This window comes from Phascolarctos cinereus, unplaced genomic scaffold (assembly GCF_003287225.1).
Source record: "Phascolarctos cinereus isolate Bilbo 61053 unplaced genomic scaffold, phaCin_HiC Scaffold_1;HRSCAF=81, whole genome shotgun sequence".
Classification (NCBI taxonomy): domain Eukaryota; kingdom Metazoa; phylum Chordata; class Mammalia; order Diprotodontia; family Phascolarctidae; genus Phascolarctos; species Phascolarctos cinereus.
Genome location: NW_027555514.1, coordinates 72,502,136 through 72,516,215, shown reverse-complemented (window position 1 = coordinate 72,516,215; position 14,080 = coordinate 72,502,136). Strand labels below are relative to the sequence as shown.

Below are 14,080 nucleotides of genomic sequence, written 5' to 3'. Positions count from 1 at the left end.
TATGGACCAACTGAACCTCCAGAACCATACCCACCCACCCCCCTAACTGTGGGTATTCTCAAGGTGGCCACTAAGGGACAACCCCATTTCCCAATACCCTGTTATACTCCATTACAATATATAGGTATTGAGAATACCCAGAATTTAGTGAGTATAATATACTATATACTACTATAATATACTTGCATATACTATATTGCATGCATATACTATACTACAGTACTATACTACAGTACTATACTACAGTACTATACTCCATACTATAGCACAGTATATACATATGTGTATATACTATATGTACATATACTATAATATAGTATACATCCACTATAAACTATATAATATAGTATGTACTATATATACTATATATATAGTATATACTATAAAATATTACATTATAGTATATACTACCTATAGTATATCAATATACTCCCATTTAGATGTATACATATATTTTCTTTATCTCAAATCAAATTACTTTCCTTTAAAATCACATTGGGAAGAAAGGTTTTTTCTCTTGCCACCAAATAAATCAGTTACTTTATATTGCTACTACATGAAATCAATCACTTAATGCAAAAATATTCACTGGATGCCTATTATGTGTAAGGCACTACAGACCAGGCAGGGGACAATGGGGGGGGGAAGGGAAATGTTTAGTCTAGGATATGAACAGCAGCAAAATTATGATTATATCCCATTTGGGAAATCATATAAGAGAGCAGTAAAAAAAAAAAATCTTTCCTTGGTAGTCTTTTTCCTATTCAGCTGAAAATAACACTGTAACTTCAATGCCCAACCCTCCCCTTCCCACATAATTTCTTCCTTATTTCATTCATTTATTCTTACATCCCCCAACCTATCCCTTTCTCCCTTCCTTCTGAATTCTTTATTCTGCTCAGGAACTTTCTTACCGTGAGGTCCTCTACAGCTTCAGAACTGCCATGAGCCCTCTGAAGTTATGTTCTTCCCCTTTCTCTAGAACCCTCAAATGTGCACCTCAGCCTCCTTTTGACACCACCAGTGCCCTCTTTCCTGAGGGTCCTACCAACAGTTTTTTCCCCTTGCAAAAGCTTATTTCTGAGAGATGATGATACTCCTGTCCTTCTAATTAACACTGTCAAAGGAAGACACACAGGCTAAACTGGTTTCACTTTAGATTTCCTGAAGTAAAAAGGGAAAAACATCTTTTGGACTCAATACCTTACCATTCATCTGTGAAGGAAGTCCAACAGCATCTCATTTGTCTAAAAGTCAACTGTTAGACAATCATTCCAAATAAAGCTAAAACCCAGAAAGGAAGCCATAAGGCATAGTAGCAGTAGTAGTAGCAGCCACTGCCGCAGCAGCAGTAGTAGTTGTAGTAGTTATCACTGTAATAACTCATATTTATATGGCACTTTGAGGTTTACAAAGTACTTTCCTTCCAACAACCCTATGTAATAAACCGTAAAAATACATTTCTTAAAAATGTTCTTAAAAATAGTTTTTTTTTCAAAAGCTTGACTATCTGATTTCCCAACCCACAGAAAAACGAAACAGAAAATTGGAAAGGGGAAGGAGGAGAATCTGTGCCAAAAATGTAGCCAAGGATGGATAGTAGAAATAATCAACAGCTGACGGCTGGACAGGAAGGGAGAAAATCAAAACAGGTTTGGTTTGGGTTTTTTCAAGTGAAAACAAGATCTCAAAAACTAAAATGATCAGCCCAATATATTCCACCAAGCATGGGAATCTCAGTATTTTGGCATAGCATAATGCTTGATGTTCATAAAGGTCCCTCTGGATCATGAAGAAAAGGTTAAACTATATTACACTTACTCTTCAAAAAGGCAGGGAAGTGAATAATCCATTTGAGAAAGATTTCTAGAAAAATGGTTAAAAGTTGAAGGATAGAATGGTATCAGGGTTAGAGATAGATCTACAAAGCTGGGTTCAAATCCTATGTCTGACACAAATTGGCCACCACTCTGAGCAAGTCGCTTAAATCTCTCATTAAGTTGCAGAGGCAGTACTGGGAGCTCCCTACACTTGGGAAATCCCAAGTCCAGCCAGTAAGTAATTAAATGTTAAAGATAATTAAATTTTTAATAATTGGGGGAAAGAAAAAGCATACTTCTGTCCTCCGAAAAATTCATCGATGCACAACACCTCATTCCCCGATGATGTCAGATAAAACAGGACATCGCCGCACATAAGAAGACTTCTACCCCAAAGGACATAGTCCCTGTTCTTGGGACCAAAACTCTTAGGAAGGCTGTCAACAAAATTTAAGGGGATGCCATTTTCCTACCACTCCTAGAATTTCACCAAATCTTACTTCATTGCTCATCTTTGCTGACATCTCAGAGTAAGTTCTTTCCTCCTATGTGGTTAATTTCCTCCTTTGTTGTCAGAGTTCTAGAACAACACCTGTGCTCTCTCTACGCCCTTTTCCAAGATAGAGAGCCACTTGCCTTGCTGTTAGCTTTTTCTTCTTCTGGGCAGAGCAGAGCTGAGTTTATGGATCCTAATAGGGAAACAGGAATTCTAACATCATTTCTCTGATAGATCACCCTTTACCATCCCCATCCCTTCCCCAAAGTACAACACACATTTTTTTTCCAGTTCCCAGCATATGTTTAACATGCAGAGCTGCTCTGGTCATCTGAGCCTATGGTCAAGATTATGAGTAGGAGGAGAATACGAAGTTTCCATCTGGCTCTCACAAGCTCCTCCTTTTGAATTCTGAGTATTTATAGGGAATAAGAGATCCCCCATGGGTCCCTTTTTCAAAAGAACTTTCCAGGAATCCGGAAAAATATGCAACTTTAGTAGAGGGTCCAGAATTCCAGAATCGACTCTCAAGCTTCACAAGTGAGCAGGGTGTCCGTTTAAGTTACAACTAAGAGAGCCAACAGAAAATATTACTGGTGAGTTAACTTATGATCATAGATCTTGAGAGGAAAGTGACCTCTGAGGCCATTTAGACCACCACCCCCATTTTGCAAGTGATGCTCTGCGGTTTTGAGAGAGAGAGAGTGATTTGGCTATGGTCACACATGCAGTAATTGGCATGGGTGGGATTTGAACCCAGAGCCAGCTGTTCTCTGTACTGCACCACCTTGCCTCTATTAAGTATTCAATACAATTCAGGATTACTAGATTTAAGTCTTGAAATGAACCTCATAGCTCACCTAATCCCAAATATTTTTACAGATGAGTCAGCTAAGGTGCCGAGAGTTTAGGTGATTTGCCAAAAGTCACACAATTACTGAATGGCTGAACTAGAATTAGAACCTAGATTTACTGACTCCAAGGCCCCAACTCTTTCTATTATTTTATGCAGCTCAGAATCACCACAACCCTAATTCCAAATATCAGAGAGCTATAGTTAAGAGAGCCAAGTAGTGAGAGAAAAAGGTTTTTTTTTTTCTGACTGGATAAAGAACAGCCCCAGCAAATGTAGTGAGAACAAAGCCACATGTACTCTATGTGCTTCTCATCATGGAAGAGGAGAAAACACAGAAACCCAGAGCTCTGACAGCAATGTGCAGGGAAGGCAGCCTCTCATTTCCTAGAAATGGTAGAAAAAACAGTTACAGATGAAAAGACATAGTAGAAGAAGGAATGGTGGGATTTTTTATACCTTTGGACACTGCAGAAAATCCAGGAGCTGTTGAAAAGCCCTGGGAAAGTCTAATTTGGAAAAAGCTCAAGGTGAATTAGGTTTATGTTTTACATAAGCACTGGGGAAAACTAGTGTTGGATTAGGTATAATTGAGAAGAGTTTAAGAAAGTTTAAAATGATTTATCATACTTTTAAAATGTGCTACTATGAGGTATATAACTATTTTCCTCATTTTTTTATATTTAGCTATATACTTAGTTGTTTTAATAAATAAGGTCCATTTTTTAGAAGAAGCATAATTTAAGGGGCAAGCCTGCTTATAAACTGATTCTGGCAGAATGGAAGCTTCTTGATAGGAAAGACTGATCTCCCTTTCTGTCTTTATCTTCAACACCTGGCAATGTAAATTCTGGCACATACTGCTCACTTAATAAAGGCCTATTGAAGTGATATGAGCACACATTTGGGAAATGTGGTTGCTTGTGCCATAAGAGTGTGCCTCAGTTACCAACTACGAACACCATTATCTAACTGGTCAGAGATTTCACAGAATGTAGCCATAATATCTAGGAAGAAACTAACAGCTTTGTGCGCTCACTTTTCAAACCTAAACTACTAGGAGATGACAAATATTACACTTTGGACCTGAAAATTTTAAGCTCTAGTTTTCATTTGCTTTAAGTATGGATCATTGGTTTGCAGAAAGTGAAAAAGACAGAGAAAAAGAAAGACTAGTAAATTATCTTGAATGCTTAGGAACTTCAATAACTATGTAATAGCCAGAAATTATAAGCAGCCCAAAATATAAGATGGGATGGTTGCCTAACATATGCGTTAGGTAAGAAACACAAATGGGATATTCTAAGATAAAGCTAAAGAAATGCAAAACAAAAAGATCAAAATAACTCTCCCTCAGGCACCACTGTGGAATTTCACTCCCAGCACTTTATAAAAATCATCACTAAGTCAGTCACATATGACTTAATTCACTGCATCTCACATATGGAAAGGGCAACAGAAAGTCTAGTCAAATCCCCTCACTTTTCAAATGAGAAAACTGAGACCTTGACAAGGTGAGACTTGTCCAAGGTTACATGGTCCTGGAAAAGATCTCAGGGACCATCTCATTAACTGTATACTTGAGAAAAATGAAACACGGCTAAAAGACAGGTTCAGAAATTTGCCCAGAGCTAAAACACAAGTCCAATGACATTCACTCAATGTTCATCACAACATAATTCTTTGGAGCAGGAGATGCACCACGTAGAATGAGCTGATGAAGAGAGGGGAGCACCAGCTGGAGTTTTAAAATAAACCATGAGAAACAAAAATCCAAACAGTTCAACTAAGTCATAAGCCAAGTAGAAACATTTGTGGCAAAGGACATTGGCTTAGGTACGGCCAAAATCAAGAAGTGAGGAGCTCTTTGCAGATGAAGGCTTTAGGAATCAATGTGTAGGTCCTAAAAATAAAAATGAGTCATGAGGCTCTGCAAACAGTGTGGGCCAGTGTGAACCACAGGGCAATCATGTATACAGTGTCAGAGGGATATGCTGACTTATGCTGAAAAGACATCTCTCTTTTTAACTCAGTTCCTATCTCCACAGTAATGTATAAGAGTAATATTCTCTAAAGCAGGGGTTCTTAACCCTTTTTGTGTCATGACCCACTTTGGCAGTCTGGTGAAGCCTATGATTCCTTCTCAGAACAATTTTCTTAAATGCACAAAGTCAAAAAAAGAAAACCCAATTATAGTGAAATACCATCATCAAAATATTTTTAATTTCATGGACTACAAGATAATAATTGTTGTTCAGTTGTTTTCTGTCATATCTAACTCTTCGTGACCTCATTTGGAGTTTTCTTGGTAAAGATACTAGAGTAGTTTGCCAATTCCTTCTCCAGCTCACTTTACAGATGAGGAAACAGTGGCAAACAGGGTTGAGTTACCCACCCCAGGTTCACATAGCTAGTAAATGTCTGAGGCCAGATTTGAATTCAGGAAGATGAGCATTCCTAACTCCAGGTTGCCTGCTCTATCCACTATGCCACACAGGTGCCCACAGGTTAATAATAACTATTCTAAAAAGAAGAAGAAAATTATACTCTACTCTCACATGCCCAAAAAACATTTTTAGCTTCTTAAGACATAATATACTGATATTCATGATGTTATTACATCTTCCCGGGTTTTAGGGAAGGGGAGAAGGTAATGATTCTCATTCCCTGTAAAGTATTTCTTCTTTCTAGAGGTTTAAAATGGATTCAATAAACTTCCAAGGCATTTTGCAAATTACCACGCTACTAAACTAAGACTCATTCTAGGATTCCTAGGATCTATACTAGGAGTTCATTCTAACTAACAAAATTTGGGTAGTCAAACTACTTCCCATAGAATAAACAAATGCCAAACAGTTTAGGGTGGGAATCTTGAAAATGACCATGTTGATGACTCGTTGGCTCTTCTAGACCTATATTTATGTCTGATCAATTTTATTTCATGCAGTCAGATTTGGGGTGGGAAGCAGGGGAGACTTGTGGTTTCACCTGTGTGGGACCCCTCCACTTGTGGAAATTCCCTCTAATGATGACAATCAGCGATTGGGCTACAACTTAAAGTCTTTGAAAGCTGCCTACGCATGCTTCAAGGGTAAGGGGATGGACCCACGACCACATACAATTATGTGTCAGAACCAGAACTTTGAACCCAGCTTATCCTGACTCCAATGCCAGGACTCTAGAATACAGCTTTATAAATGATTTCCCACTTTACCATTAACTATAAACCTCATTTAAATTTTGTAAAAACACTTGACTTTCAACTTCTAAATATTCCCACATTTTCTGCACCAGCCAAATGAGGTTATTTACTGCCTCCTGAATATGCCTTTCATTTCCCCACCTTCACATTTTCCAGTCACTTGCAATGTCCCTCCTACCTCCCAACCTTCCCTAACAGTTTTTTTAAATTAAATCAGGGGGTTAGGGTTACCTTTCTTTGTATTAGCACAGTGCCAGGCACATAGTAGGTGCCTCATAAATGCTCACTGACTGACTTTGTTGCTTTCAATGATCGTAAGCTGCTCCCCACCACAAGGGCCCATCATTTGGCACCAAAATTTTCCTGGTAATGCTATATAGCCATGAAGCATGGAATACTATGATCTCAGAAGAATAAAAATTAAATTTAATTCAAAGGGCAATGGAAAGACACAGGGGGCATACTTACGGTCTAGGCTCCAGCAAGCTGCTAATAATCACTTGCATTTAAGAAGCAATATAAAAGAATCAATGGTTGTTGAGTCAATCTCCTGTGCAAAATCTCTGACAAGTAGCCATGCAGTCTTCCTTTGAATACTTCTAATGATGATGAACTCATGATTTATGGAGTTTGCTCATTCCATTTCTAGAAGGTTCTAAATGTTAAGTAGTTTTCTCTTAGAATGAAGCTAAGTCCAGCGGTGGATAGATTGTTATTGGACTTAGAGTTAGGAAGATCTAAGTTCAAATCCTGCCTTAGAAAGACAATATCGTGTAACCTTGGGCAAATCACTTAACCTCCATTTCCTCATCCTGAAATTGGTGATAGCGATAGAACATGTCTCTCCTGTTTTTTGTTTTGTTTCTTGAAGATTAAATGAGATAACATGTAAGGCACTTTGAAAACCTGAGTGTTATAAATTCAATGATTAGTGTTGTTAAAAAAAAAAAAAGAGGAGGAGGAGGAGAAATATAACAGACATTATTGAGGGCACAAATAATTGGGAAAAAAAAGATACAGGCTAGACATAAAATGAGTATAGCACAAAGGACAGTCAGCCCAAGACACATTGTTACTGCCAAGCTACTGAAAGGAGTTTGGAGAGGGAAAAGACCTGCCAGACATTAGATGGATACTTAATGGAAGACTTATGAGAAGATATGAGCAAGAATCACACAAGATAAAAGGCATCATGGAGGGGTTGCAATCTGCCTTGATGGAGGACAACTCCTCAGCGAGAAATCAAGAATGAATTCGAGTGTCAATCAAGTATAACTATTCTCAAAGGATCAGAATTCAGCTATGAGGAAAAGAAATTGTGAAGAACTCTTCTAGAAACAGCAAAGTTTTGATTGGCACTTGACTGGTTCAAAAAAGCAACACTTTACAGCCTGATAAAAGGGTTTTTTTTTTTGATCAAAGGCCATTTGAGTGGGGAGAAAAGGGTAACATAAGGATGAAGAACAAATATGCTTGGGGGGGGAAGAATACCTCTAAATGAGTCCAAATGAATCACCTTAGATGGCTTGTTTTGAAACAGCTTAGCTTACCAAAAGCTGCTTGTCCCTCAAAATCTGCATTCAAATATAAGTACTTTCAGTCTCAAAATTAAGAAAGGGTGCAAACTGAAGTTGACAGCCAGCCTTCTAACAATGAAGAAGCTTGATTCATCAGGGCTATGAAGAGAACCTTTTCCTTCAGTGTTTATAAGAGGTTATGACTAATTCATGAAGACCAGCAAAAATACACACTGATCCCTTTTCCCTAAACCTATTATATCCCAAGCCACATTTCAGACAGAGGAAGACAACATAATAACCTAATGGCATTATTTTTGTCTTCCAGCCAGACTTCCCTAGTCTTAAAGCCCTTCCAAAAAACTACCAAACCTCTAATCAAAGCCTATGTTAGGACCACAATACGAAGTTGGCTTGCAACATTCTTTCTCCTCTGTGTCACTGGTTTGGGGTTTTTTTTGTTTTGTTTTGTTTCTTTGGTTCTGTTTTTAAATGCTAGGGGGAAAAAAATCAAAATTAAACATAAATCACTTCCCGACATGCCCACAATTCTAATGGAGTCCTCATTACTACTAATTATAGTGGGTTAATAATATGTACCCACTTACTACTAACTAGACCCACTAAATATTACTTTGCAAGAAAAAAATAGACAAAACCATTGGTATAGGGAATATGGGGATGCAAATCCACACTTGCTCTGAAACCTGTTTTAAAGAGTTATCTGGAGCTTTAAGAAATTAAGTGGCTTACCTAGGGGGACAGGGCCTATATGAGGCAAAGGCAGAGCTCCAATCCATCTTTCTGAATCTAAAACCGGCTCTTTTATCACCAAACCATAGCATTTCATTTTCCAAAAATAGCAGACACTATTAGTCAAGCTATTCAGAAATATTCATCAGGAGTCTACTACACGTATAGTGTTAGCATATATAACATATATCAGATTGCTTACCATCTCAGGGAGGAAGGAGAGAATAGGGGGGGAGAAAAATTTGGAATTCAAAATCTTATTAAAAAATGAATGTTGAAAATTGTCTTTACATGTAATTGGAAAAAATAAAATAGCATTAAAAAATAAAATACACGTACAGTGTTAGATGCCAGGAAAACAAAGACAAAAGAGCCCCTTCCTCAAAGAATTTACGTCCTCTTGGAATAGCTAAGATTTTTTAAGTGCTTAATTCCATTATTTTCAGAAACAACTATTTTTTTAAAGGAGCAGGAGGAATGAAAAAAATATACATTGTGACAAACACTGAAGATATGTGTTCAGACCTTTTCCTTCTTTATGGGATGTGCTACAACCTCATTATTCAGCCTTGGGGAGATAAGAATAATTCTTCTGCATTTTTATTTGACCATATTGTATGTTTTATAGCTTGGCCAGTAAAGCAACACTTGTCAGCTTTACTCACTTGTAAGAAATGTTCATACTGCATTAAATGAATGAAAAATGTTTAAAGTATTTTATTACAGAAATGAAAATAAAAAGTCTAAAAGGGGAAAAAAAACCTACCAGGAAACAGAGCGATAATATACTTTAAAGAGGGAAGAAGAACATTACTGAAAATTTAACGTCTGTGTTTGTGTGCATGTATACCTGACACGTAATATGAAATAATGAATAAAGACCTGGCCTCAGAGCCAGAAGATCCAAATTCAAATCCTGCCTCTAATACATGTTGGTTGTGTGTCCCTGGGTAAGTCACTTAATCTCACAGATACTAATATTTATATATTTCCTTTGAAATTTCTATTAAAAAGAAATATATCCAAAAAATTAAAATTACTCCCAATGTTCCTTTATAGGAAAATGAGTGTCTTATACCATTAGAATAAATTTAATAGCTTAATAGAAAAAATAGTACCAATTTTGGTTGGCAATAAAAGAATATTATTCACACTCAAAATACTAAACACCTTTTTTTGTAGAATTCTAGACAAGAATGATAAGCATATCAAAATCCAGAGCCCCAGAGAGAAAGACATTGGCTCTTACATACTGTGATGACAGTTTGCTGGCATGGAAGGTGAACTGAAGGGAGTCAGTAGACCTAGATTTAGCACAACCTCTCAGCTCTTCAGTTCCCCAACTAGAAAATGAGAAGATGAGACTAGAAGATCCCTGAGGTCTCTTTCCAGTTCTCTTTATCTATAAGCTAATCCACCCCATGAAAAGCCTAGGACACCTACCAGAAAACCAAATTTCAGAAATACAGACTTAGTCTAAAAAAACTGACTTATGGCTCTATCTTGTATGACGCTGGACAAGTAAGTCATATGAGATCTCTCAGCCTCAGTTTTCTCATCTGTAAAATGAGGATTATTATAGCACCTACCTCATGGTGTTGGGGTTGTTTTTGCAAGCCATAAGCAATATATAAATATTAGCCATTGTTTTTTTCCTACAGGGAGCATTATAAATGCCTTTTAACAGCTAAAAATAACAGCTAGCATTTACATAGCACTTTAAGATTTGCAAATCACTGTGTATGTAGTTATCACATTTGATCCTCATACCAACCCTAGGAGGTAGATGCTACTATTATTTCCATTTTACAGATTTGTAAACGAAGGATGAGATAGATTAAATGATTTGCCCATGGTCAAATAGTAAGAGTCTGAGGCAGGATTTGAACTTAAGTCTTCTTGATTCCAATTCAACTACCTGTCTGCCTAGCTGCCTTTCTTCTTCTATGTTCTACTAATTGTTCTTTGTAGAGGGGAAAAAACTTTTCATGAAGAAAACTAGAACTTTAATTTCCAAATGAGACTATTTCCAATTGTTGTCTTGACAATCATTGGCTTCATATCAAAATAATTAAAGATCTATGATTTCATCAGCGTGAAGAACACTTAGTGTGGGAAGTCTGTCACCCTACTTGCTCAACCATCCATAGCTTAGTCCTAGAGACTTGTCTGAGGTAGAAAAAGACTGAATGATTGGTCCAGTGTCACATGGCTACCAAATTTCAGTTTTGGACAGAAATCTTCCAAACTCTAAGCCCAATACTTTTTAATATGCCATGCAACCAGCACCATGCCAAAAGGCCTCCAAAATTAAGACTTTTCTAACTTAAAAGACAAAACCAAGTTTATCCCATCCTTATTTTACTTTCTATCCTTCACTTTTTTCTGGTAATTTTCTTTTTTTTTTCTTTTTTTCTTTCCAATTACATGTAAAATTTTTTAATTTTTTTTAAGTTTTGAGTTCCAAATTCTCTCCCCACCCTTCCCTCCTCTCTCCTTGAGAAAGTAAGAAATTTGATATATGTTATACATGTACAGTCAAACATATTTCCATATCAGACATGTTGTGAAAGGAAAACACGGACAAAAAATCTCAAGAAAAATAAAGAAATTTTAAAAAAAAATATGCTTTCATCTGCATTCAGACTCCATCAGTTCTTTCTTTGGAGGTGGATAGCATTTTTCATCATGAATCCTTCAGAATTGTATTACACCATTGTATTACTAAGAATAGCTAAGTCGTGTACAACTGATCATCATTACAATAATGTTGTTATTTGTACAATGTTCTCTTGGTTCTACTCACTTCGCTGCATCAGTTCATGTTAAGTCTTTTCAGGTTTTTCTGAAACTATCCTGTTCATCATTTCTTATAGCACAGTAGTATTTCATCACAATCATATACAACAACGTCTTCAGCCATTCCCCAATTGATAGGCATCCCCTCAATTTCTAATTCTTTGCCACCACAAAAAAAGCTCCCATAAATACTTTTGAACATATAGTCTTTTTCCTTTTTGCCTTTTTTCAAATCTCTTTGGGATACAGACCTAGCAGTGCTGTTGCTTCGTCAAAGGGTAGACAGAGTTTTATAATCTTTGGGCATAGCTCCAAATTATTCTCCAGAATGGTTGGATCATTTCACAACTCCACCAACAGTACATTAGTGTTCTAATTTCCCACATCACCTCCAAAATTTCTCATTTTCCTTTTCTGTGTTCTTGATTTTTTTTTAACAGATATGTGTTTCAATTATTTAAAAGTAATACTCAGTATCTTTTGGCCATCCCCCCCCCAGAAGAAATATGCTTTGTGTCTTCAGGATAAGAAATATGTTCATTCAGATGAGCAACAATACGAATTTAATAAGCGTTCACTTCAACCAGTGCTGGTACCTGTGAGCACAAAGGCCAAACAAAAAAAAAAACGATCCCCTCAGTGAGCTTACAATATAATCTAAGTCAAAAACATTTTAGACTCGGGAAGAAATAGTTTTCCAAATTTTCAAAACTCTATTTTCAAGCTCATGAGCTCTTACTTAGGATGCTGCTTCACTAAGAGATGACTTCTACTACATGGTATCCTAGCCAAGTCAAAAGATGGCAACTCATTATTAAGCATTCCATAGAGAGTTCAGACAAAAGCAAGCAATTATAAGTGAATTTTTACTTACTCCACCAATATCACATTAAGTCCTACCAAGGACTTAAATGTTCATAAAAAGTGACAATGAAAATGAGATAAAGAAATACCAATAATAACTCATTCCCAGAATAATGAAAAGTTCTAGCATAAGAACAGTTCAAATAAACAATTACAGAAATGGATTAATGTTAGACAAGGGCCAACGTAAAAAAGGTTTATCTTCAATACCGACAAAAATACCAGAAAACACTCCAATGTCAACTGTTTCATCTGCAGTATCAATAGCAGAAAATACACGATTATAAAGGATAAGAATGTAGCATGTAAATGTTGTTCTGCAGCCATCAGCCAGCTCACATCCACACTTTACAAACTCAATCACCATCACCAGAGATGGCCAATTACAAAAAGTTATTAACACTTTATTTAACAAAGAGTCAATTTACACAACTTTTCCGGGAATATTTATTGCACAAAAGCAAGTCACTCCTGCTTCTGAGCTAATAGCAAGCAGCCCAAGTGAAAACGTGAAAATCCTATTTTCCAATTGAAATATATCATAATTTTAGAGAAGCTTTATCATCATTTCTGATTGTGTTTGAATTGGTCATGGCTACTAACACTTCAGCTTTGAATTTCTCCAGGCCATTTCCATACCTTCTTCTGTGAAAAGTACTTCAATACATGAAAGTCACTATTTTAGGACTGCATAGACAATCTATTTGTAAAGTAAGGAGTTATTCTGTAATGCAAAAAGAAAACAAAACAAAAAACTCTGCCCACATTATCCACTTGGCAAATGCCATTTTTCCAATACATTATTGGGCCTTATTAAAGCAGAGTGATTGTATTTATAAGGGGGGGAATTATTACAAATGATAGACACTCATATGACCTGCCCCCCAAGGGTTACTGAGAGAAAAGCACTTCATATACCTTAGAGTCATACATACATGTGAACGAGCATCTGTAATGTGAGAGGCAGCAAAATACGGAGGAAAAACAGCTAGCCAGTACGTGGCTGAGGGACCCTGGGCAAGTCATTTAACCTCTGTTGGTCTCAGTTGGGGGCAGCTAGGTGGCACAGTGGCTAAAGTCAGGAAGACCCATCTTCAAGAGTTCAAATCAAGCTTCAGACACTTAGTGGCTGTGTGACCCTGAGGAAGTCACTTAACCCTGTTTTGTCTTGGTTCTGCATTTGTAAAATGAGCTGGAGAAGGAAATGGTGAACCACTCCAGCATCTTTCCCAAGAAAACCCCAAATGGGGTCATGAAGAGTCGTTCATAACTGAATCAACTGAACAACAGCAACAAAAACAACAAAGGTCTCAGTTATTCACTTCTAAAATGGAGATTTAAGTCAATAACCTCTAGGGTGCCCTACAGCTCTAAATATACAATCCTGTTTAGCATTTAAAGCCTTTAATATCTTAGCTTTAACCTACCTCTCCAGCCTTATCCTATTCTACTTCCTTTGATATATTCTGTGGTCCAGTCAAAGACCTTCCAGCTGCTCCTCACACGTGACATTCCATTTACTATCTCTTTACCTCAGCATAGGTTGACCCCCGTGCCTGGAATGCACTCTCTCCTCACCTACATGAGGTGAGATCCACGAGACCTCTGCGAGATTCTCATAGAATCCCTAGCTTCCTTCCAAGCCCAGATGAAGAGCCTCCTCCTGTAGGAGGCTTTCCTTCATGCTATTAGTGCCTGTTCCCAGCCTAAAATTACCTTGCATTTATTTGGTATAACTTGATATATACTTGTATATTTACGTGATTTCCCCTGAAA

The 14,080-nt window shown here is 37.1% G+C and overlaps 1 protein-coding gene across 11 annotated transcripts in view; it reads right to left on the bottom strand.

Annotated features, from left to right (window-relative positions):
* The window catches only part of CCNY (cyclin Y), a 286,765-nt gene that overhangs the window by 146,174 nt on the left and 126,511 nt on the right, over nucleotides 1-14,080 (bottom strand). For 2 of the 11 annotated variants that reach the window (XM_020990391.2, XM_020990388.2), the window contains exon 1: nucleotides 2,117-2,306. The exons of 8 other annotated variants lie outside the window; for them this stretch is intronic. Coding sequence is in view for 1 of the 3 variants with exons in the window: in XM_020990388.2 (XP_020846047.1) it covers nucleotides 2,117-2,156 (40 nt within the window). In the remaining 2 variants the exon portion in view is untranslated. One more of the 11 variants, XM_020990392.2, reaches the window with a different exon arrangement.